Source organism: Rhagoletis zephyria, unplaced genomic scaffold, assembly GCF_001687245.7.
Source record: "Rhagoletis zephyria isolate East Lansing unplaced genomic scaffold, Rhagoletis_zephyria_1.1 Rzeph_scaffold_00142, whole genome shotgun sequence".
Lineage (NCBI taxonomy): Eukaryota > Metazoa > Arthropoda > Insecta > Diptera > Tephritidae > Rhagoletis > Rhagoletis zephyria.
In genome coordinates this window covers 267,529-293,116 of record NW_016157226.1, presented here as the reverse complement: position 1 = coordinate 293,116, position 25,588 = coordinate 267,529, and the positions used below count along the sequence as shown (strand labels likewise).

At 34.8% G+C, this 25,588-nt stretch overlaps 1 protein-coding gene across 7 annotated transcripts in view; it reads left to right on the top strand.

Annotated features, from left to right (window-relative positions):
* The window catches only part of LOC108381871 (uncharacterized), a 283,017-nt gene that overhangs the window by 6,614 nt on the left and 250,815 nt on the right, over positions 1-25,588 (top strand). For all 7 annotated transcript variants that reach the window (XM_017638310.1, XM_017638302.1, XM_017638264.1 and 4 more), the window contains one exon: positions 1,774-3,340. In XM_017638310.1, the coding sequence (XP_017493799.1) occupies positions 2,713-3,340 (628 nt within the window). In that variant the 5' untranslated portion in view covers positions 1,774-2,712. The remainder of the gene's footprint in view (positions 1-1,773; positions 3,341-25,588) is intronic.

The following is a 25,588-nucleotide window of genomic DNA, read 5'->3' as shown; positions in this document are numbered from 1 at the left end:
GCATATACTCTTGCCTGTTATGAGCAGCTTCCATTTCGCATACACGGAATCAAAATCAAAAAAAAAAATACTTACTTGAGTCACACAAATTATAAAAAATTTATAATATAAATATTTTCTATTATTACTGATTAAAACCGCTAGAGTAAACCGCCGCCCCACAGTGGCCCCAAACTGGAATTTTTTGTTAAAAATAGTTCAGAGCATTTATTTTTCAACCGATTTGATTATTTTTTGTTTGAGACGATTTTTGAATTTTTATTTGATTATCCTGTTGCTGCTAATAAATATTATATAATAAAGACTTGTTGAAGATAATTGTGGGGTTACCCTCAAATTAAAAAAAAACCAAAAAAAAAAATTATATGAAAAATTTCAGATGTTTAAAAAGAAATTTCACCAAAATTAACAAATTAGTTTTTTTGATTATTAGAAAACATTTAGGTATGCAGTTTTGTAGGTCACTAAATTTTATAATTTTTTTTTCTAGCGTTGCTAGGCATTTTCTTCCATGTACATATAAAATATGTGCTTGAAATGTCAGAAAAAAAATTAAAAAACAACACGAATGCTTAGCCACTTGAAATTTGCACTTTTCGCATTAAAATTTAATGGGCTATGAAACTGCTTACCTAAAATTTTTCAAAAAAATTCTGAAACTTTTACTTTTGCGGTTTCTTCCTCAAAGTTTAATTCAAAATACCTTTATATAAAAAACTTGTTTCACTTTCATAAATAATTTTATTAATTAAAAATCGATTTGTAAGCAAAAAACAAAAGTATAGAAAATTTCATTTGTGAATTTTTGGTCCTTAGATCCCGATTTTCAAATAGATATAAAATTGGTAATAAATTTTTACACTTACTTAGGTATTTAGTAATGCTTTGATCCCTTTAAATGAATGCAATTTGTATCATTCCTATCACGTTTTGAGTGTTGGCAATATGTATGTATGTATGTTTGAAGAAGTAAAATTGGATTTTAAATAAATAAAATTATTAATCAAAAATAAATAACAGAAGAAAATGCATACATATATGTATGTATGTACATACATATATTAGGGTGGTCCTTAAAAATATCAACACATACATTTTGTAGAACAAAGTAAATACAACCACAAAAAAATTCAAAATTGTCAATAAATTTTTAGGGGTCCACAAGGTTTTGAAAAATTTTACTATTTGTCAACTCGCAAAAATTCTACAAAATTTTGCCTTAAAATCTGATTAATTTGAAATTTTATTGAGACTTATTCATAAACTCGCTGAGTAAAACATTTGTAGAATTTTTTCGATTAAAAAAAATTAATTTTTTCAAACCCTGGTTGCGATTCCTAACATTTTTTTTTAATTTTGTAATTTTTGTGGATGGTGTTTAAATTTTAAGGACCCCCTAATGCATATGTTTTTATTTGTCGCTACAAGGTTTTGAAACATTTTATTATTTGTCAATGCGCAAATTTTCTACAAAATTTTGCCTTAAAATCTTATTAATTTGAAATTTTATTGAGACTTATTCATAAACTCGCTAAGTAAAACATTTGTAGAATTTTTTCGATTTAAAAAAAATATTTTTTTCAAAACCCTGGTTGCGATTCCTAACACATTTTGTAGTTTTGAAATTTTTGTGGATGGTTTATTTGTCCATCCATTTCCAAGTAAAAGTTAGCCCCAAAACCGGTCTTTCAGAAAAAAAGAAGAAAATACAAGTTGCACTTCCTAAAATATGCTTTTCCTACTAATGCAAAAAAAATTTCTTTTATCTCACAGTGAAAATAAAAAGTAATGCAGATTGAAGTGAAAGAAAATTGCGAAAAGTGATACAATCACAGGACCCTTCACTCTCCAAGGGAGTGAAATGGAGTTAAAATTGCATGTTGCACTCCGAAAATAAACTAAAAAATATTAAAGTGTGATGTGAAAGTGGAAAAAAGACCTGGAGGCAACAGCAAATACAACTAAAAAATGAAAATATAACAACAAAGAGGAGATGTAAAACAAAATTCAAGTAAAAAGTGCAAAACAAGTGGAAGTGAAAAGAATATAACCAACAACAAAAGCAAAAGCAACTGCGACAGCAACAGCAACAATGCTATCAACGACAACAATCGTATAAATGTTGCTGGTATTAAGTCATTAAAATATTATCGCACAACTATTATCCTTGTTTGGAAGGGCAAAGGCCGCAGAGACAAGGCACGCAAGCAGCAAAAGCGTGCCAAGCAAAGCAAAACGAAGCATAACTATAGTGAAGCTATCAGAAAGAGCTTGTGTGAGTGGGTGGAGTGTCTGTGCATGTGTGTGTGTGTGCGTGCACGCAAAAGTGTTGGCTGTTGCAAGCTGGCTTTGCTGCTGAATAAACGTATCGAATAACAACAAACAAGCAAGTGAAGGGCCAAAGGCAAAAAAAAACGAAGAAATAGGAAAATAAAGTAATAATAACAACAGTAAATTATAACAGTGATAATAAAAAGAGGCAGCAGCAACAATAACAACAACTAGCAAGCCAGCAAGCCCGCCTCCAGTGCGCTCGAGCTGCTGTGAGCTACAAGAAGGACACGAAAAACAAAAACAATAGCAACAAAAAACGCACATACCTCTGAGAGCATGCTAGCGCCAATAACAACAAACACAACAACAACAACAACAAACGCCACATCTACTGCTACAAACATAGACTCATATAAGGTTTAAATAGTAGTAGCAAGGATGCCGGCAAAGGTCCTAACAACCAGCTCAGCTGCTAGCAATGCTGGTAAACAGTCGTCGAAATTCGTCGAAGTGGTGGGGAAGTCCCTCATAAATGTAAGAAAAATAAAAGTGCCCATTCGAAATAGCAGCTGTAGTAGCAACATCAGCGGTGGCACACAGTGGAAGCTAACGACAATGCCAACAGCTACAATGGCAACAGCAACAGCAACAGCAACAGCACCAACAACCACAACAGCAACAATAGCTGCACATTCAATAACAGCAACAATGCTGAGGAGTAAGACCAAATCACCGCGTCGACGTTGCGCTGCGCTTGTGATAAACAGCAACAGCAGCAGGAACAGCAATCGAAACAACAACTACCAGAGACGCCAACACTTCAACGCTGCTTCTACTACTACTACAGCGCTTGCAGCATCATTACCATCTGTACGTACGCGTGCAATAATAACACTCTTGCCATCATCCTCATGGATATTTTGCCTTTGGCTATGGATTGCAATTTCGTCGTTGGTATTTGTGCATTGTGTGCCATCACCCTCTTCCTCGTTGTCCTCTTCATCATCGGGCAGCTCGTCGGCAAACTCAGCGTCATCCAACGCAATGCAATCACCACAAAAGCGAGGTAAGTGCGATGTGCATATGTACATACATACATACAATATGTATGCTACATAGACATAAGACAGCCTGAGTGTGCTTGTGTATGGCGAGTGGGGGAGCGAGTGTTAGTTGCAGCTACATATCTCTGCAATAAACCCTTTGCATACATCAACATACACACATACATACATATGTAGTAGGAGGAAATGGATAATTGCTTGCATAGCTTTGTGTATGGCTGTAAATACGTCCGTACATTTGTACATTTGTGTGAGTAAAAAAACTTTAATACCCCATGGCGAAAGAAACTAATTTAAAGTTCATTGTGCAATTGTTGCTCTGTGCTTATGTGCTATGTCAAATTCAAAATAATGGCATTGCGCTAGGCGTTCGTGCCTGCTGTAGGCATGTTTTTAGGCAATTGGTCGAAAGTTGTTTGTAAACCACTGGTTTGCTATCAACTAGTTGCCAACTAGTTCTTTGTAAACCCGTTTGATAAAAAGTTTTGTAAGCATTTAGACTCAAATTCTATACCATATCGTAACACAAATAATCCGAAATTAATGAATTTCGGTAGAAAGCCCCGACAAACCGTATTAAAATAAAAAAACGACTAAATTACAGTATATCGAGGGGTTTTATTCAATGAAAATAGCAGATGGAGGGTATTGAGTATATGATCTCGATATGTATGCAAGCGTAATGCAATAAATAATTACCATTAAACCAATTTATGTAATATTTCCTAATTAATGTAAATAGGTCCATATGACAGGTATTTAATAAAAATAACCGTTAAATATATTTCAACATTTTGGTTTTTAGATTAATTCGAAATCGTTAATTTTTTATTTTATTTATTTTTTCGCTCAAGACTAGTCGTTAAATTTGGATTTCATGTTTTTTCTGCTAAATTTAATGGTAAACTTTGTGACTTTTATTCTTTTTTTTCGATCACAAAAAATCGTTATTTTGGATATATTTTTTGTATTCTCTAACCGTTACGATGGAGACTGCGGTTTTATGTCCAATTTAAGTATTCTTTGATCTAAAAAATTAAATCTGAAAATAAAATTAAAGTATCGATTAAAAATTGATTGAAAAATAAAAATCATAAAATAACGTTTACATATTTTTCGGAAAAGTAGAAACCCAATTTTAAAGGTTAAGTTACGATTTTTTTTTTATCAACATCATAACCGTTACGTTCCCTGCCGTTCGTTGTTCACCAGCACCTTTTTCCTCTCGTTTGTTGGCTCAAGCCGAACTAAATAGTTGCCTCACCAGGTTTCCTTAATTTAGAACCAAATTTAATTTGGTTCAAATATTTATAAACATTAATGCACAATAAAAATCCTGCAAACATCGAAATAGCATTTTCAAAAATTATCAACTCCTTTTCCTTTTTTCAAGCAAAAGTCTTCCAAAACTTCTATATGGTATTTTCTTTCACACTCCCAACCAAAGTTTTCACTTTGTAGCATAGAGCGAGTTCGAGTTGCACTTCAAATTGCCGTTTACTTTGGCTTGAGTGTTGCCATCTGCTTGTATGCCCTAAAGAGCGCTTTCATTTCAGCTTGGCGCTGTTGCTGCTACTCCTCCGCCATACTTCACTTATTTGTTTGCTTATCTGCTTGCTGGACTGAGTGAATGATTTACTTGCATTGAATATTCACAGACAGACAAACACACACATATACTACATGTAAATACAAAATATAGACATTGCAACTGCTTCTGGGCTATGTTGTTCGAGTAAATTGCAAATAAATGTCCAATATATTCTATTGTTGCTAAAATGAGGGAGTTGAGTTGCAATTTGCCATAAGGCTGCACTTGTACGTACATAAGTAGGTATGTATGTATGTAGTATGAATGCATGTATTCTGCGAGACCATGAAAATTGCTATGGTGTATACATACATAAATACATGCAATTTATGCTGTTAAAGGGCATTCAGTTAAACATAAACATACATACGAGTACATACTAAGTATTGCTTTAATATCTTAATAATATCAGCATAAAGCCGTGATTACCCAGCGTTCGAACTCTTGGATATTTTCCGTTGCCTGTCGATTGGTCTATCTATTCACAAAAGGCTTCAGACTTCCTGCTAAACGCGAATTTTTGAATAACTAAACCTAACAGCACATCTGAGTTTCTTTTAACCGAAAGCAGATAAATACCGTTGAAAAGATTTATGACTGATTCGCTAGTAAACGACGCTATAAAGGTTTAATCCTGAATAAGTTGATCTCAGTATCTCAATTTACAAATTAGTTTCGTTTAAGATGGACTGAAAAGGACATCCATGTGGGACATACTTAGGGCCAATTTCACAGTGCGTAGTTAACTAAGAATCGACAGTTAACTAGAGATTTTCAGTACAAAATTCTGTAGTTATCTCCCGATTCTGAGTCAACCACGCATTGTGAAATTGGCCCTAAGCCATTTAAGCTAAATTCAAAGCTTGATGCCATGTAGCCCGTGGTTTTAAACATTTGCTACCGGACTAAGGCTTAAGGGTGCCTCTGGTCACATATACATAAATATATCTATCTAGTTATTACACTATCTCCGCTTTTCGCCTGAATAATTCTGCTTTCCAACATGAAGCGTACCCAACCAACTACACCGCCGTCACATCGATCTCCATAAGTGATTGAATGATTGAGTCAACTTAAGAGTTTTTAAAGGCGCCCTCTTCTCTGCATCAGCAACCACAGCTTGTCTCACGAGATGAATAAGTTATTGCTCTTTACTTCATTTCACTCCTCATAGTGATTCAGAGGAAATGATTTCCTTTACATTTTTCATTCAGTTTCGTAGTAGAGCTCTCACTAAGCTTATGACAATAATTTGTGGAAAGAATTAGAATATATCAGAACTTCTGGCTATGCAGTCATAGTTGCTCGACCATAATAAATTTCAACTCTCGGGTTCGCCTTCGCTGATCCTGACCAACGGGAGATGCAGGAACCAGCTCACGTGAAGTCTTTGGTAATGGCAGAAAGATAGAGATATTTGGTAGGGTCACTTTGGCTTATGTGTCATTCCGCACAGAAAAGACCATTGTGCTGCAATATTGGTTCCGAAAAGCAATTTTAGCACAAGATTTCCAAGTAGGGAGGAGTGGAAAGAATATATTGTCACTCTAGTATTGATATCTATAGAGATGGCTCGAAAATCGACGGTGAGATGGGAGAAAGCGTCTCTTCTAAAAATTTATTTTAGATTGCTGAGGTTTCAGCTATCATGGAGGCTGTAGAGAATCTTGGAACCGAAATCCCTGGGGAGAGACATCTTCATTCTTAGTGAATGGCAAGCTGCAATCAAAGCTCTGGGCTTTTTCACGTTTTATACAAAAATTATGCTAGACTGCCGTCTATCTCTACAGGAGATGGCCAGGCAGAACAGACTTCACCTCACTTGCGTCTCTCTGGGGTATAGAGGGAAACTTTTATTAAAAAAAAAAAAAACTGTTTTTTTCGTGCCCTAAATGGGATCGAAAATGGTCACGAAGCGTATATTCGCTGGGAGATATATAAATGATGGGTGTCGGACTGTGGTGACACAATGGTCCTTCATGGCGCTTGCGCTACCAACGTCATGATAATAAATTCGTGCTTGGCGATTTTAATACCCGGGTGTGGAAGGAAAGGACCCTCGGTATCACCGTCGGAAAATTCTGGATCCAGTGCGAAAGGTCGAGTCATGGTCGTCGGTAGAATAAAAAGATATTTCGGCTATATGGCTGCCTCCAGATCAGTAAACGAGAAACCAAATATTTTACGTCTCTAGTGTTTTAGGCGTCGGTCCGGCCCGAGGACCAAATATTGCAAAGCTAGGCGAAAAGAAGAACGATGAAACTAAGGCAATGCTTATACAGAGAGACAGTTCATAAAAAGGTCACAGCGACGACTTAAAGACTTTATTTCAATATTGCGCTCGCACTGAAGAGCGAATCACGAGATAATTTAAGACTCAAGAAGAATTGACTGCTTAAAAACAAAGTGCGTGGAAAAGTGTGGCTGCAGTTGCTTTGCGAAGAGTTGGAAAGATATTTAGCAATTAGTGTATAGCGCACTTAGGAAAAAATTTGTAACACAAGAAGACAGGAAAATGAAAGGGAGAGGAATCGCACAGTGCAATCGCAAAGCTGTGCAAAAACACCTAAATGGAAAGGAAAAGTTTTACATACAAAGTGCCAGCTGTGCGAAAGAAAATGAAAGAGTTCAAGACGAAATAGGGGCGTGCCTGACAAGAAAAGTCACAAGAAAATTTTCAACATGTCAAGGGGGAGTGGCGCTTATGGGCGGCAGTTTAGCAGCAGTGACTTTTTGGCGGCCAGAGAGTACTGAAAGGAAAAAAGGGGAAAAGCGGTGCACGGCGAGTGGCGCGGCAGAGTTGTGGTGACTTATTTACTTACTTTGATGGCGCTGTCATGCATACAAAACGCAGCCACAACAGCAATAGCAGAACAGATGCCAGACCACCAAAAAAAAAAAGGCAAACGAGTAGACAAGAAAGCAAACAAGAAAGAAGAGAAAAAGAAAAAAAAAACAACTGACAAAGTCTATAACTTCTAGCACTTAGTAAGAGCAGCAACTTATAAATGACGTTTCAGCGAAATGTGACATTAAAAGCGCAACATTATGGCCCAGACGAAGCGCAGGCTGGCGAAAAGACTGCTGAACTAGGACGAGTGAGGTAAAAATAAATTTTAGCACCCAACCAAACAGCCGCCCATACAAACGTACAAATTTACTTAAAACCAAAAAAGTAACTTTTCTCATTTCCTTGATGCTGTGGCAGCAAATGCGGTCAATGTGCGGCGAGCGGGGGGCGGCAAACTATCCGAAACGACTGACAGCCCGGGGAATGCGCCCTGCTAGCAGCCTTCTGTGTGCGCCTTCCACTAAATACAGCAAGCCAGCATGCATTTTTCGGATGTTGGTTGCCCGGCTCATTTGGACGCTAGCTTGGTTGCTTGCTCGTAGAATGACTCTTTGCGTGCATTGGCGTTGGCAGTTGGCGACAGGACGCTTGCGGTTGTTATGCGTCCGGCCATACTTTGTCGTCCAACAACCACGAGAAAAATTTGTGAAAACTCACAATGACACCAACAATAACTACTGCAACAACGGTTACATTATTTACGATAATACTTTTCATATTAATTTATTTATTACGACTGCCAGCGTGAAGGCGCGACGCGACATTTGTAAGGGTAAAGTTTTCAGCCAGCAGGCACGCACGCAAAAAAGAAAGTGATTAAATAGCAGAAGTAACGTGAAGAAATAAGTGCTGCAATAACGATTAAAATGTATGGAGTGGAAGAGTAAAATTATATGTATTTAGAGATCAAGGGTCTTATTTATAAGTCTTCTTTATTTTTTGGGTGTAAGTTTGTGCAGCGATTCTTTAAAAAATCGGTCGTATATCTAATTTAGCCGAACCTTCAGTAATAGACTACTGTCTATCAAACATTATGGCTTGTCATAAAATAACCATATAGAGGCACAACTTTTAACGACTTATCTCAGTTCAAAGGCTCTATGGTCAGAGGTTAGCTTTTAAATAAATAAAGATATGTTCTGTGTACACCAGGGTATTCAACAAATTATTTCATATGCCGTTTGAGAAGTGCATCTGTTTGTTTATAAATAGGTGAACAAACAAACCAAGCTGCGAGTTGTTAACCTACTTTGTGTTACATACTTTTGGGCGTCCTATAGGCAATTCATAGTGAGATTATTGTAAGATAACACTTTTTTGTTTTCCTGTGAAGCTGAATCAAATTTTGCCTTTTCAAATTTAAAGTAGTCCGTTTTTAGCCCAAGTGCTATGAGTAAAGGAATACCTAAAGTATACCTTCTTGCTTTTGTTGTGAATTCTTACTAATCTTATTAACTAAATACGGACCGATTTTAAATAATTCCATGAAAATATTGGCGTTACAGAAAGCCCTTCAGTCGTCTTCAAGCTGCCCGCGTGGAAGGCCGCGTCATTTTAAATCTAAAATAGGATTACCGTAAAAAAATGTCTCTCGTCGGATTGTCAAGGCTGATATTTTGTGGAGAGCCACAACAATCTCTGGTTTTATATATAATATAATACGAGCCAAGTTTCTTAAACTTCTCACCTGCCAATGTGTTCCATAAATTTAAGTCTGTAGTGTGGTCAGTTTTACCTTATAGGTTTCCATTGGTTATCACGACTTCTCTCAGTAGCGATAGTTAGCAATTTGCTAACTGAGTATATCCCATGACGCAGACAGTCTGCAAAAGCCATTCTGTTCCAGCGCTGCCTGCAAGCTGAAACCACTGTGAGAAAGAGGTGCCATGCAGACTCATCAGCTATATTCTCCCCTGCAATGCGTCCTTGTCCTCCTATTTATGTCAGTCTGGTTTGAAAGTATCAGCAGTGACGGAGAAAAAGGTTCCTCCACTCTCGATTTGTATCAAAGCAGTGCGCAGACAGTTGATTGGCTCTTTAATAGCGAAACCCTCTGCTTGAAATATGCCGCGGAAATGCGTCTGAACTTGCATTCGTTGGAGAGTTACTGACTGGAAGAATATCTAATAGGACCCAACAACGTCATGCGCCCGTTTCCAAGCATTTGAGCTCACAAATTGGAATGTGGGACATCACCAATTCGCCGGAAAGCCTGTTAGCGTAAGTCCTCTTAAGTCAAAGGCATACAATGAACACAGAAAATAAATAAAATCCAAACTAATTTGAAATAAGTTAATTCTTATAGCTTCGAAGATAATCTGAATTTTGAAAGGTTTTTGTGTTGTTTGTCGTTGTGACGCATTAGGGATATTGACCCAGAAGGAATTCAGAAAAAAGAAAAAAATTGAGAGTTGCCACCTGTCTGCAAATTTCAGTTTAAGTAAATTGATAAAGTAAATATTGCAATATGGGTATGACAGCCCAAAAATATTTTTGGGGAAGGTTGCCAGCTGTTTGAAAATTTTAATTTGATATAATTCATAAGATAAATTAAATATTGCAATATGGGTTTAGGAAAATTTACTGGTGAAAATATTTACCATCTGTTTGAAAAATTTGATTAAATTAAATTGATAAAATAAATAAAATATCAAAATTCGGGTAACCAACTAAAGAGGTTTAAGAAACTTTACTGAAAAAATGTTTGAAGCGGGTTGCCACCTATTTGAAAAATTAAATTCAGTTATTTATTAACAACACAAAAATACTTTCAACACGCAGCGAAGCACGCCGGGTATTTGCTAGTTCAAAATATATTTATGATATGTTTAATACTTTTTTTAAGTCTTTTATAATAAATGCATTATAACAAACAATCACAACCACAACTACATGCAAATTAAAATGCTATAAGCAAACTTTTTGAACGCGCATACTCACTCCCTAACTTGGAAAGCCTGTCGGTTACACCAACACCCGCTTGAGAGGTGGCGTCCTGCGATGCTATGCGGCTGCATTTAAATGCAGCGGTCGACCAAATTGAGACGCAGAGACACGCAGCTGTGAAAACTTTTTCCACAAAATGCACCAGCTAGTCACAAGAACAACAGCAAAATGGCGATTTGCAATTACAAGCAAAGCGTTGAGATGCAACACAAAAGTGTTGGCCACGTTCACGCACTTTGGCCGGAAGTGATGTTTGCAGTGGAAAATAATAAAAGTTGTAGAATTACAGAAAATAGAAGAAGTAAAAAGAAAAAAAAAAAAAAAATACACCGCCAAGCACACGGAAATGGGTGTGCGGAAAGGGCGTGGCATACAGCGTGTAATTTTTTTATTTACCCTTCCCTGCGCACTCCTCGCTCTATGCAACTCGTTGCTAACTGCGTTCTGCACGGATTTGTGACACGCTCTGTACATAGATCCCAGTGTTCTACGATACATACATTCTAACTTCCTTTGAACCGCTGTCTAATGCCTTACAACGCCTCTTCTGTTTTCTTCCATCCGGCACAAATTTTTGAACTTTTTAATTACCGCAAAGCAAAAGTTTAAATTGTGTTTTTCCTTGCTTCTTAGTGTTTTGTTTTGATTTGTCTTTCTATCTTTTTTTTCCAACTACCAACCGAGCGCAATCACTTCCTGCCTGGTCTTAGCTAAATATCCTTGGCAGCAGTCAACGCAGGCGACTTAGTTTTTTTTGGAATTTTTTTAAACCTTTTTCGCACATTTCCTACGCCCCACCGAACTTGGTTAAAAGTTGGCGGAAAGTTTTTAATTTTTCTTCTTGTTACTTGCTGGGTTAAAAGTATCGGCCACTTGCTGATAAATATTTTTCAAAAGTCTTTTAGCAATGTACAACGGCTGCCTGCCAGAGTTGCCTTTCACAGTCTCTCTCTCTCACTCTTACTCTTACATTTAGGGGATTCACAAGACGTGTTAACCGTCGTAAAATCTTAAGCTTAACACTTGTTTATGTAAAATAGCGGTTAAAATGGTTGGGGGGTTGGCTAATTATATATTCTTTATCAGTTTAAAAGAATTTCGGTTTAGTTAGAAATCCCCTAAAACCATTTTAATTAAAAAAGATGTTAACCTTAAGATTTTACGACGGTTAACACGTCTTGTGAATCCCCTAATTGTAAGTAAGTTATTATCTTCGCTGATTTGTTGCTGTTGCTGTTACTGTAACTGTTGTTGTGGTTGTTATCTCTTCATAATTCTACTATCCATTTCGCTGTGTTGGAAATTAATTATGTTGATGAAGTGGAAATTGCACTTATGTGATTTCCCACTTCGACGTTTTGTAAATAAACAAAAACGAAGTTGAACGAACTGCTTGTTGCTGCAATGGAACGGGTCGCACTGGCGGCATAGGCGGCTCAACCAGTCGGTTATGAAGTGTATTGAATTCAGTTGGCCTGACTGGCACAGAAGTGCCTGTGGCGTTTTGAGAAACTCAGTTTATTTGCAAAAAGTGTTGTTTTATCACTGGCAGCTGTGCTTTAGTTACTAACAGGAAAGAGGTTGCCTGGAAGTTTACGAAGGATGAAAATATGTATTAAAAAAATGAATAGCAATTTTTTTTGCTATACATACAGACATACATATATATATATTGTAGATTTTCAGAAACGCTTTTTATTGCCTTTCCCAATACTACAGACGCAATGACATTAAATCTTTTAATAGCCTATGGTTTTGCTTGCTTTTCATTACTAAAAAAGTAAAAGTACTTAAATAAAATAAAAAGTTTGAAAGTTTATACAAAATTAAAAAAATTTCAAGTTTGTTACAAAAGTATTCGAAAACAGTATGTTTTCTGAACCTAAGTTACGCACCATTTCAAAATGTCTTAAATAGTTTTTTTTCTACGCGTACTTCAAAATTAAATAAAATTGAAAATGTAAAATTTTTTACAAAAACTAACTTTTTATATATCCATCGAAGATTTACAAAAAATGGGAAATTTTTAAAAAGAAAGCGAAAAAATTTAAGTTGGGATTGAAGAAATGCGAAAAACATATTGAATTCTATTTTCTTATGAGGAATTTAAAACTTAAATGAAAAAAAAAAAATGGATCCTGTTTAGTCTAGCTCTATAAGCCCTAACCGCCAAAATAACGTAAGCGACATTTTTTTTCAAAATTTTCTTTTTGATGCAGAGATATTCCTAGAGCATTTAGATGAATTTCTGCATCAAAAAGAAAATTTTGAAAAAAATGTCGCTTACGTTATTTTGTCGGTTAGGGCTCGATATTATGAAAGCCATGGGAAAATATAAAATTTAAATTAACGAGTTTTATATTCAAAACGGCTGTTGCACAAATTCTTGAAAGATTTGAGTATTTAAAATACCCTTTTCAGTTTATCAAAAAAATATTTTTTTTCACTGAAGGTCTTCACTGAAAAACTAAAATTAGTAAAAATAAAATTAGATGGAAAGATTTTTTACAAAAACGATTTTTTTTTAACTATTAGGGATTTTGAAAAATTTGTAATTTGTTAATATTTTTATTGAGCTTTGTACCACGATTGTTTATTAGGAAAAATTGAAAAAGCAACAAAGTCTAAGCGGTAGAAGTTATAGCACTATTTCGGAGATCACCACATCTCCTCATCAGACTTCTTTTTCTAGACTTCAGCAGGGATCGAACCTGCGAATTCGATGTTCAAAGTCAGAAGCGTTAACCACTGAGCTATGTACATCCCGTAAACTCTTGTTGCTAATTCATTTTTCCTTATTCAACCAATTTTGTAATTTGTGTTTTCATGGAAATTTTTGAAGATAAAATTTGTTAAGGATGTTTTTTTTTGTAATTGTCATAAACAACTGCCTTATAGATTAATGAAAGCAGCTTAGTTATTTAAAAATTATGTACATAAGTTGGATTTCCAAAAATTTAAAAAAAAACTTTTTTGGAAAAATTTAGAAACTGGCGTTTTTTAATTTTATTAAAAAAATAAAAAAAATTTATGTAAATAATTTCCCATGCAAATATATTTTCTGAAACTTAAAATTATAAATCCATACCCAATTTCGAATTTTTCGTAAATTTTTTTTGGAATGTCCTACGAATCTATAAAAATTTGTTGAAAATTTACTACAGACAGAATAACAGAATTTTCAAATAAAACACACAAAAAATGTCAGCGTGCAATTGCATTATAACAAAAAAGGGGCAAAAAATAGCAACAATAGAAAACATAAAATGAAGCATAATACAAACAAAAACCATGTACATAATAACCATAATAATAATCACTCCCAGCGGAAATTGCTTTCTGTACATTATTTTTTGTTGCTTTAAAATTTTTTGGCCGAAAATTGCAAAATTAAATTACATGTCTATAAAAGTAATTCCACAGTATTTTAGAATTCCATGTAAACATATTTTTTTTTAACTCAATTTCCTATATGTTTCTTATTTTTTTTTTGCTTGTCCACTGCTGATTGCTCACCAACCAGTAATTATTGTTGCCTGTGTGGCATCATTGTAAGCTTATGAATTATGCAAATGCAATGCGGTCACATTTTAATATCTCATTATTTTACAAATACATACAAATAAATATTCAGGCGCATATGCACACATGCATATATACATACATACATACAAACATAAAAGCGCTCCCTTATAAAAGCCCGAAATAGTTGTAAAACAAATTTTTGCATTTAATCAAAAGACAACATTGGAAATTAATTTGCGTTTACATTGCACAAATTGTTTTGAATTTAGGCTGTTATATGCCACATGGTATTCATGCTACAAAATAAACAGATGGCTAGCTAGCTGGCTTTGTCTATTGGCGTCCATAGCATTGAAAGCGTAGTGTGGTTAGCTGCGCAGTCGCAATTAATATTGGTTGCATTGTGTAAAATATTGATTCTATGTTTTTGTTGCGGTGGCTATGCCTAGTTGTTGCTTTTTGTCGTTATTAGTGCAATGTGGAGCGGTTGAATTCAAAATCTGTTACATATGTATTTAAAAACGCTTAAAATGGTGTGCAGTCACAGTTTAGACCAAGACACAGCGTGTTTGAAAAAAATTCTTATAAGGGCTTTTCAACTTCGTACAGCTGGCATAATTCTTGTCAAAAATAATTGTTTCTCCACCTAGCGGCCATATTTGTGATCTGCGTGCCGAAAAGTAGGCAATACGGCGCCATTGAGTTTATTGTTTTATTCGGCTATTTAGGACAGTTCTCAACCAGCTAATGAAATAATGTAGTAAATACCAACATTTTTCTTCTTTCGCCTTTTAATTGATTACCTACGTGAAAGTCGCAGGGGATGTTAATATTCATTTCATAAGAAGTAGCTTATTACCTTACATTGTAGTCTGTGAGTCCTGCTATTGAGACGACATCCGAACTTTCATTATAAAGCGTCAGTTATCCTGTGAGAGTACTTACGAGGTCTCGGTGTCCAGAGACACCACGCGATTTAATTATAATCTCCTTTTACCCTTTGAGATGCACTTGTAAACTTAAAGTTTTTCCAGCTTCTAGGAAGCCCATGTTATCCTCGGAGAGACCACAGAAAAGCTGAGAGCCATAGACTTTGCTGGGCGCCGTATTTAGAGAGATCAGTTCTTTCATCACAATCGAGGCCCTAATGATCTGGTATGCGCCATGAGGTAAACTTATTAAGGATTGTTTTTATTCTACTTGGCCCAACGACATACAACCAACTTAGACCTGAGAATAGTAAATTGTCGGGAAAACTGAAAACCCTCCAGGAAACGTTTAGGAAACTATTTTGGACTAAAGTCGCTGATTTAATACACAGAAGTTTGTTGACGACAGAAATCTGTTCACCCTCGAAGCCTCAGCACAGATTAACAGAGGATTGAAATTGAGCTGACAGCTAGGTTAGGTTGGAATGATGGCGAAAAAATGTATGCCCAATACCATAAACTACGTATGTGATGTTAAAACTAACCAGCGTAGTTGATAACATTTAGTCGGTCGTGGGAGCATCAGACAGATCTTGCAACGATGTGAAATCCTATGCCTCTGGTATGGCATACTTGCTCCTGGGTAAACTCTGCAAGAAAGGTGCTCTACTGCTTCCTGATCATCTTATTTTCTGCAGATTTCACAGAACTCATTGCAGGCGATTCCCGGGCTAATGGGGCGGGTGCTAATGGGCCAATATTCTGTAGGAACCGGTATTAGTCTCGAAACGTCTGACCTGGGATTTTCCAACAAACTGCGTTGCCTTTTAGGGTTAGCACTCCCGCCGCATGAGTTTGGCTATACGACGGCCTAATGCCTTGTACCACTTTTGATCTGGTCTCTGAAGAATGTGGAGAACATTTTCCTTTATAACTCGGCTTTTCATTTTGGAGCCATCGGCGTAGTCGACATGAAAAAGTCTTCGAAAGACATGTTGAATTATTTTTCTGGTTGTGTGTAATCGGTACTCAGTCTTGAATGGCAATCTAGAAATTACTTATTATACTATCGCTCTTTCTTTTCACATACCAAGTTCTGTGAGTCTTAGAATAGACGCTGATGCAGTTTATGTATATTACGTGAAGGAAAAAGGTTCGTGTATAAAAATATTCAGGGCATCCGTAGGGCAAGATGTCATTGCCCTTTTAGTCCCGATATCTATGCTGCAATCACAGCAACCGGCCCCGCAACTAAACTAACCTCGCCAAATTTTGGGGTGAACATTTTCGTTGACAGTCAGGCAGCTATTAGCACGGTAACAAATCTACTTCCGCGAAACGCACAACGAAATGTAAATACTCCCACACAAATAGGCATCCTGGCGTTCTGTAATGCGTATTTTGCTTGGCTATAAATAGTTTTTGGTTTAGCTGCGAATTCGAGAATGTGATACTGCGAACTTGTTCTTGTTGTTGGTTTTTGTTAGTGTGGCACGCAAAGTCATTAAAAATGCTAATTAGTAAATTGCCTGAATTTGATTTATGGGTTGGATACCACAACGTACTTAGTTTGTTTGAGGGCGTTACAGACTGGGCTTTTATATGCAGAGGCTTATGGAAATATAGGGTGTGTTACGACGAGTTGATGTATTAAATTATTTAGTCTTCAATTCGATAAGGTCTAAGGTTTTTAAGACGATATGCATTTCATTGGTGTGACGGTTTTAGGCATCCAAATTAAACAGCTTAGTTAAGAAATTAACAACAAAAAAAAAAACAATAAAAAATCCAATAAAATAAAATAAAATAAAATAAAGTAAAATAAAATAAAATAAAATAAAAGAAAATAGAATAAAATAAAAGAAAATAAAATAAAATAAAATAAAATGAAATGAAATGAAATGAAATGAAAGGAAATAAAATAAAATAAAATAAAATATAATAAAATAAAATAAAATGAAATGAAATGAAATGAAATGAAAGGAAATAAAATAAAATAAAATAAAATATAATAAAATAAAATAAAATGAAATGAAATGAAATGAAATGAAAGGAAATAAAATAAAATAAAATAAAATATAATAAAATAAAATAAAATGAAATGAAATGAAATGAAATGAAAGGAAATAAAATAAAATAAAATAAAATATAATAAAATAAAATAAAATGAAATGAAATGAAATGAAATGAAAGGAAATAAAATAAAATAAAATAAAATATAATAAAATAAAATAAAATGAAATGAAATGAAATGAAATGAAAGGAAATAAAATAAAATAAAATAAAATATAATAAAATAAAATAAAATGAAATGAAATGAAATGAAATGAAAGGAAATAAAATAAAATAAAATAAAATATAATAAAATAAAATAAAATGAAATGAAATGAAATGAAATGAAAGGAAATAAAATAAAATAAAATAAAATATAATAAAATAAAATAAAATGAAATGAAATGAAATGAAATGAAAGGAAATAAAATAAAATAAAATAAAATATAATAAAATAAAATAAAATGAAATGAAATGAAATGAAATGAAAGGAAATAAAATAAAATAAAATAAAATATAATAAAATAAAATAAAATGAAATGAAATGAAATGAAATGAAAGGAAATAAAATAAAATAAAATAAAATATAATAAAATAAAATAAAATGAAATGAAATGAAATGAAATGAAAGGAAATAAAATAAAATAAAATAAAATATAATAAAATAAAATAAAATGAAATGAAATGAAATGAAATGAAAGGAAATAAAATAAAATAAAATAAAATATAATAAAATAAAATAAAATGAAATGAAATGAAATGAAATGAAAGGAAATAAAATAAAATAAAATAAAATAAAATGAAATGAAATGAAATGAAATGAAATTAAATTAAATTAAATTAAATTAAATTAAATTACATTAAATAATATACAATGAAATATATTGAAAGTACTAAAAAAAATTTAGTGAATATAGGAAAATGACATTAAAAAAAATTTCATTTTTTTTCATTGAAATTAATTTCATTGAGGGACACCCTTTATTTTCTACCCACTACAAATACATAATCACATACAATTACAATGCCAGATATTAAATTTCCGCATAACCCAGGATAATGCCTGCAACCAGTCAAATTCACAAACTCACCAGCCAATAAATACTATGCCAAATGTACAATCAAATTCGAGATTAAAAAATAAAACGTTTTTGCGTGTGCCAGTGTATTTTGTGTATTTTAATGTAATTAAAATAAATGTAAAATTAACAATGAATTAAATGAATAAAATATCTATAATTCACGTAATTGGCATTATGGCGCTGATATTTGCGGTTTTGCTGGCTATTCTCTTCGCTGTTAGTTGCTTGTTGTTTTTCTTGTTGTGGCGTTTTTGCATTACATTAATTATTTAAACAATGTTGACGCTGATTGGCATCAAGCAATGAATAACTAACTAATTTTCGCAAATATTTTTGTACGTACAATTTGCAATTATTTGCTTCGAATGTTCGAGTAATTGTTTTGTAGTTTTTTTTTGTGTTTTGACGTGGCTTAGTTGTGAGTTTAACTTAAAAAAAAAATATAACAAAAGTTAATTTAATGGCAATAATAAGCAGATTTAATAACTTCAAATGCGATGAACTAATTTGTATTCGCTTCATTTGTGCGCTGCTAATGTGCGATTAGAAGTACTTTGCATTTAATGGTAAATTTGATTTTAAAACGCTATCGCTGCATGTGTGTAGTGTTTTGGGTGAAATCGAAAAAAAACAATTAAAAATTAAAAACTAAATTAATATTAAATAACTAAGTAAAGAATGCGTATATTAAAAATAAGCAAATTATGCGGTTATTGATATGCAGGTATTCTTCAGTACATACACGCATTTGCCTGCATTGATTTATAATTACTACGGATTATGTTTGTTAGCTGATTTTTAATTATTTACACACGTGCAAACATATATCTGAATTAAAATATCAGTTTTCATGATTTTCAACTAAATAAGGTGGAATGATTTTTTTTTAATTTTAAAACGAATTTGATTGGTTTAATAGAAAGGCGAACAGATAAAAATGAATAAATAAAGTTTTAAAGACTAAAAAAAAAATTAATGGTAGATGTTTAATAAGTCGTATATCAAATTTCAATATAAAATATTTAATTAAAAGTAAACAAATCGCTAATATGTAACTTTCTGTTCAAATAATTAAGTTAATTATAACAGTTGAATTATTTTGTACTGCTCTAGGGTGCATCACCCCAAAAAAAAGTCGCGTTTTTTCCACCGGATAAAAAAAAATTATTTTAAATATTTCGCAAGGGCTAGACCGATTTGAAAATACCTCCAAAAATCTCTTTACTTTGAGTTCGTTGATCAAATTTTTATAAATCTTGTGCAAACCTTTTCAACTTAAACTCATCTGTCATCTGCGTTGATTTTTAGAATGTTATTTTTTTTAAATTACATAATTTTATTTATAAACAAATTTCGATTTTCGGAAGTAAATATTTTCTGGTGTGAATATTTTTACCAAATATTTTTGCGGAAGTCTTAAAATGTAATAAATTGTATATTTCCGATGGAAAATCAGTACCGAATTTTTTTTTGTATGAATAGTGGAGCACCCTAATGTACATGCATACAGTGTGAGGCATTTCTGGCAGGCCACATGGCGTAACTAGGCGAACCGTTACCCTGGCGCCCGAAGCATAAACCACGTTATTTAGCGCCTTTATGTTTGTCCAGACATCTGTAGAAATACTACGCTAAAACGCCTGTAAATATTTTAATAGAATCCTACATTTGATCTCAATGCCGGGTAGCTAGATACGAGGCTTGGATCACTAAAGAATTTCATTGGCCGGAATTAGCTTAAGACATAGTTGGTTAGTTGGTAAACTGGCTATAATAGAAACGAAGGACTTTGCGGCCTAGAAGAAAAACATCTTTTGTATCCAACTAATAAATTCCTAACCCTGGCATCCCAAGATATTTACTATACGCATCTCTAATAAATGCTTACAGTACATTGGTAGACGAATTTCGAACAATAAGGGGATATGAATAAATTCCGATATGGTCAGTGCTGCCAAATCACGCAGAATATCTTCCCACGTCTCTCTGTCTTCAGGACAAAGACGGCGTTCTATTTCCGTGGTTCAGCCAATCAGCTGCATGTGAGATCCCAGATGGTTATGACCGGCTACTTACACTAAGAGCAATCTGATGTTCCTTCTGCGAAAGGGTAGTCAAAGCGCCTGACCAGTTTAAAGCCCTCTACCGCTCTCTAGCACTTACTGCATTCTGATTTTACCCAATCGATAATTGTAAGTATCAAAGAAGACTGAGTTCAAAATGCTTTCCATTCCACATGGACGGTCCTCTTACCAGTGTGTCGGCGACCTCGTTTCCCAGCTTATGGTCAAGTTATACCCTTAGAAAGTCTTAAAAAGCTTTCTTTACCACCCTACAACCACGAACTATTTCTGCGGTATCGAAGATAATGAAACCTTAATTTCGCTCCAACACTGTTTCACGCGTCTAGTATTTTCGTACATTGTAGCTCATTAACATCCCTGAGTTTGCGCCTTAAAATGGTGCGAAAATAACCGGCCTCATTTAGAGATCTGCTGTTTTTGATGGCTTCATCTTTTTCAATTGGCTAAATTGGTATGGCATGTACCGCACCATCTAGTGTAGCCCTCAAGCTTATCTAAAAGAAAGCCTAGGACAGGGTTAAAACCTGAACAGAACAGTGTCGTATGAGTTTCGTTGTGGCAGATGTGAAGTGGTGGTTAGTATAGACCATGCGGGAAATCTTCAAATATTGAAGATTTGAAGGGTGACTTAGTCGAGGTTGCTTCAAGAAGTTTAACTCTCTACAAGATACAGAGCAAGGTGATGGCAATTCAAACTTTGCGATGTTTGATGTTTTGTCTCCGAGCCAGCATTAAGGTCCATGAGGGAGAGGGAGCTTAGACTGCGAAAAAAACGAACGTACGTACAAGGATGTATCCTGTAATTTTTCAGCGAACCAAGCATTTGTGAAAAATCTGACCACATCTGTCCTTCGATTTTCTTCAAAACTTCGGCGCGATATTTCCATCAAGAAAGAAGTGGAATGAGAATATTCTTAAAGAACGCTTGCATGTATCTATTTTTACGAACAGCTCAAAAATACATTGTGGCGTAGGGACGGATATTTCTTCAACTTACCTCCAAATCTAGGAGTCTAGTCGACTGCCGAATTCAGACAGTATTTTTCAAGCACCGGTCTTTGCCATTAAAGTGGCGTGCAAAATAACTATAGCCTCGCAGCTAGTATGGCATTGCTATTTTCTTGGATCAATGATCATGACATGTGGATCTGTAAGTATCAACTCCAGCATAATAAAACAGTGCAGTGAGAACGTTATGGCTTTAGCTGATAGGCAGGTTGTTGCACTGATCTTGGTGCTGGGCACCGCAGACTTCATGGCAATGAGATGGCCGATGAGATAGCCAGAAACGGGTCGGCTCTGGATGTCTCAGAGGCAGAGGAAGTTCTTGCGCCTCTGAGTTATATCAAGGGTCGCATTCCTCAGCACTGGAAAAAGGAAAGGAAACCAAGGCCTCAGAGATATCTTGTCTAGAAAGTGTCTCGACTTCCGGCATGCTCCAAATATTACCAATCAAGAGGTCGTTCGTTGAAAGTCTTCACATTGATGGGCATTTTTCCGCCGTCCTGCTTGAACGTAGCTCGCAACTAAATGTCACTCCTGATATACACTGTCACACCGGTGGATAAGTAGGTGCAATCATCTGCACACTTTTCCATAAAATATCTAGCCTTTGCGAGATTGAAGATTAAACGTCTTGGCTCGTCCCTTCCAAACAGATCACTTCCCATATGAGATCTGCATACTAAGGGCTCTCAAGCCATCAGCATTATGTAGGTCAAAAAGATCCCAGGCCGCGAACTGTAGCAAACAGAAGGAAAGTAGAAGGATCTTGTAGGGTATTAATGTGTATAGCATCTCAGGAAGCCTATCAAATTATCATCTATCGAAAGATGGCTTAAAGATAAGAACAAGTTATTACTAACACGTTTTAGGAAGTAGTCAGGTGGCTATAGCTTTCCAAATCAGTTTAGCCAGCACGTCTTTATGCAGTAAGAAATTTGTGAATTATAAGTAAGCATTTGTCTGGCTAAACCTGACCAACCTGCATCAGTTGCCGCTATCTTAAGCTTATCATTCATCTCAAACAATAAAAGCTTTTACCTTATTTTGTTAGCGCCCTCATTTAATTGAGCAACCTTAAATCACAAGTTACCAAGCTACTAAAAAAATTTTAGCTGAAATACCAAGCAGTTTATTACGCAGGTGAACGCACCAAGTCCATTTATTTTAATTCAGCGCATATTCAGCTAATTCAGCGCATAGCAAAAGTTTTCGAATAGCGTGAAACACACAATTTTTTACCTAGCTATGCACCTGAGCTGTTGTTGGAGCTAGTGCTTGCATATTTTCTGTTGTGAGTGCGAAGAGTGGTAGAGAAAAAGGCTATAATAAAACAAATACACATACATATGTACTTACATACATATATGTATAAGTACATACATATCTGCATAAGTCCTCGGTAAGTCAACGCCTCGTAAACCAGCGACGCTGAAAATAATAACAAAATGTATTGCATTTTATTGCATAAAAAAATTACATATATGTACTGCAAAAATATATCTACGAGCGAACGAAATAAAATAGCAACAATAAAATAACGACAAACCAGCAAAACAAAAAGCGCAATAAAACCAACTTTCCAAGCCATACAAGGAATACCGATGTTGGGGTCTTAGTTGTTGTGCTAAAGTCATGTCTCTTGCGGTGACGAGAATGTGCTTCGTGCTGGCCGCACTTCGTTACACTAATACGAAGTATGCCAACAACAACAACATTGTTTCCGCTACTTCTTCTATGTTTTATACTTCCTTTTCTACTTCTTTTTCTTTGTTTTTTCTTCTTAAATTTTCCCTCCACTCGTGTCACGTAGCTCGTAACTTTTGCTTTCGTTTCGTGCAAGCTGGAATAGTTGAAGAAACAAACAGAATTTTCTAAGAAACAACACTCTTTTGGCTATGCCAACGTTCTTCACAATCTTCACTTCACTTGCTGGCACTACCCCCACCCACTCTTCTTCTTCTTCCTCTTCCTCTTCCTCTTCTTCTTCTTCTTCTTCTTCTTTATCCAAAATACCTTAAATGCTTGTTTATTTTACTTTTGTATGCTAGTTTGTCGGTGTAGAACGTAGAACTTTTCATTGTCGTAAATAAAAACCGAATTCTTCGTTACATTCCTACGCGTCAACGAGGTATACTTTTAGGATATAAACCCCATCGCCACAACTACTACTACATACTTGCAGTATGTAGTGGTACTACTTATGCAAGAAGACGTAAAAGTGCCATGAAAAGTATTTGCGAGTGAAGCGCAATGAAAATAATAACGAAGTAGCCGAGAAAGAGAAATATTCGCTGGGAAAATAAGAATGAAAAGTCAGCTTCAGCAAGCTTCGAGTAGATTCGTAGCTGCAGTGCTAGTACCTAGTTGGTAGTCAAAAACTTCAGGTTTTCAACAAAATTCCCACTGACATATAGCTCCTTTGAAAATTGTTGCATACTTATGTGCGCACAGCGCTGCTGTTTTGTACTTACTATGTACTATGTACGCTCATGCATGTTGGAGTGGCAGAAAAGTTAGAATAAATTGAGGCAGCGAACTTTGATTTAGTTAACTGGGACACAATTTTGAGGCACAACATAAATATGCCAGATGAAAAGTTATACTCGAATCTACTTAAGAGTACGTGCTTACCTCTCTACATACATACCTACCTATGTACACAAAGATGTACATACGTAGATATTCTATGCAATTTTTTGTGCCATTGGCATGGTATTTCATTGCAAGCCACCTATAGCCAGCTGCGCTGGGGGTTGGTAGTTTATTTCTTTGGAAATCTTTTATCCTATTGAGTATATAAATTTCGTTATGAAAAATTCCACTTTTTTGCTACACCACTCACATTATTCTTTAGTTCGCCGCATTGCATTACTTCCAACTAGAAAAGGAAGTATAATAAAAACTGTCATCCCAAAAGTATGCCACAATAAATGCATACTTGAGTTATAGTAAAAGTTTTTGCTGTTGCTTTATTTTTTGTCTTTTGTAGTTTAGCATACTTTTTGGCTGTATTCCATTCGAGAAATGAAACATAATAAGTTATGCATTGAAAATAGTAAATTACATACTAACAAGTGGTGAAAAAGTAATCTCTTGTATTTTTGAAATAATTTTGAAAGTGTACAGCTGGTGAAATTTATAAGGAATTTACTTTTAAAGCATTTAAAATTTTATCGAATCGGGTTTCATTCGACCAAGGATGCTGTGACGCGAAATATATTTTTTATTGTTTTATAAAAAAAATACAATTTACATACACTTGTTAATAGTTTTTTTTTGGAAAGAATCAATGCTAGACAGTTTTTAATTAACATTAATATACGATGACAGCAGGAGGACAAAAACAAGAATTACACTAACAAAGTTCACGCGTATTCGACAGTAAGAATTATAACAAATTCATAAAAACTCATAAATAATTTTAACATTAAGAACCATCGAGGCGAAAATCCAGCTGTTCAGCTTATATAAACTCGCCTCCATTTATCCTATAAACTATATATCAGTAAAAATTATCAATTAATGCTTCTTTTAACAAAAACTGCCAACTTCTACCATTTTTTGTAAAATCTACCAATATTAATTTTTTCGAAGTCCTTGCACTGAGTCCGACAGCTTAAAACCCACACCAAACAGCGACTCGTTGTGGGTACATAGTGTTTTGTTTTCTTTCAGTCGGTGCAGTTTTGCATGTGGGGCTAGAAATATTTTGCTGTGATCTTTTTCAAGCTCTAGGGAGGATTCACCTGGCCGCGTTCCAGAACATCAGACTTTGTAAGTTCTTTCCAAACAGGGTTGGATTGGAGACGATTAAGTAGATTTATTTGGCTAAACTCAACCCAACTCTCTCTCTCTGGAAACCGAGTCTTTACAGGGTATTGTAAAAATCTTTGCGTCAGCATCTTTCTTGGACCTGTCTGGTTTCATAAGACTATCTCGCCTGATTCTTACCAAAACTCAGCGCATCACTATTGTGATTTTTGCGCCTGAGAGTATGCCGCTACAAAAAAAAAACAAAATTTTAGTGCATTTCCTTACCATTGAATGTCTAATTTTTGTGGCATATTTTCAGGCGCGGTAAAAATCACAATAGTGATGCGCTGAGTTTTGTGGTTTGAAAAATAAAAAGGTAAAGTAATTGTTTCGCCTAAAAGTATGCAGCATTAGGTGGTAAATAACATCTTG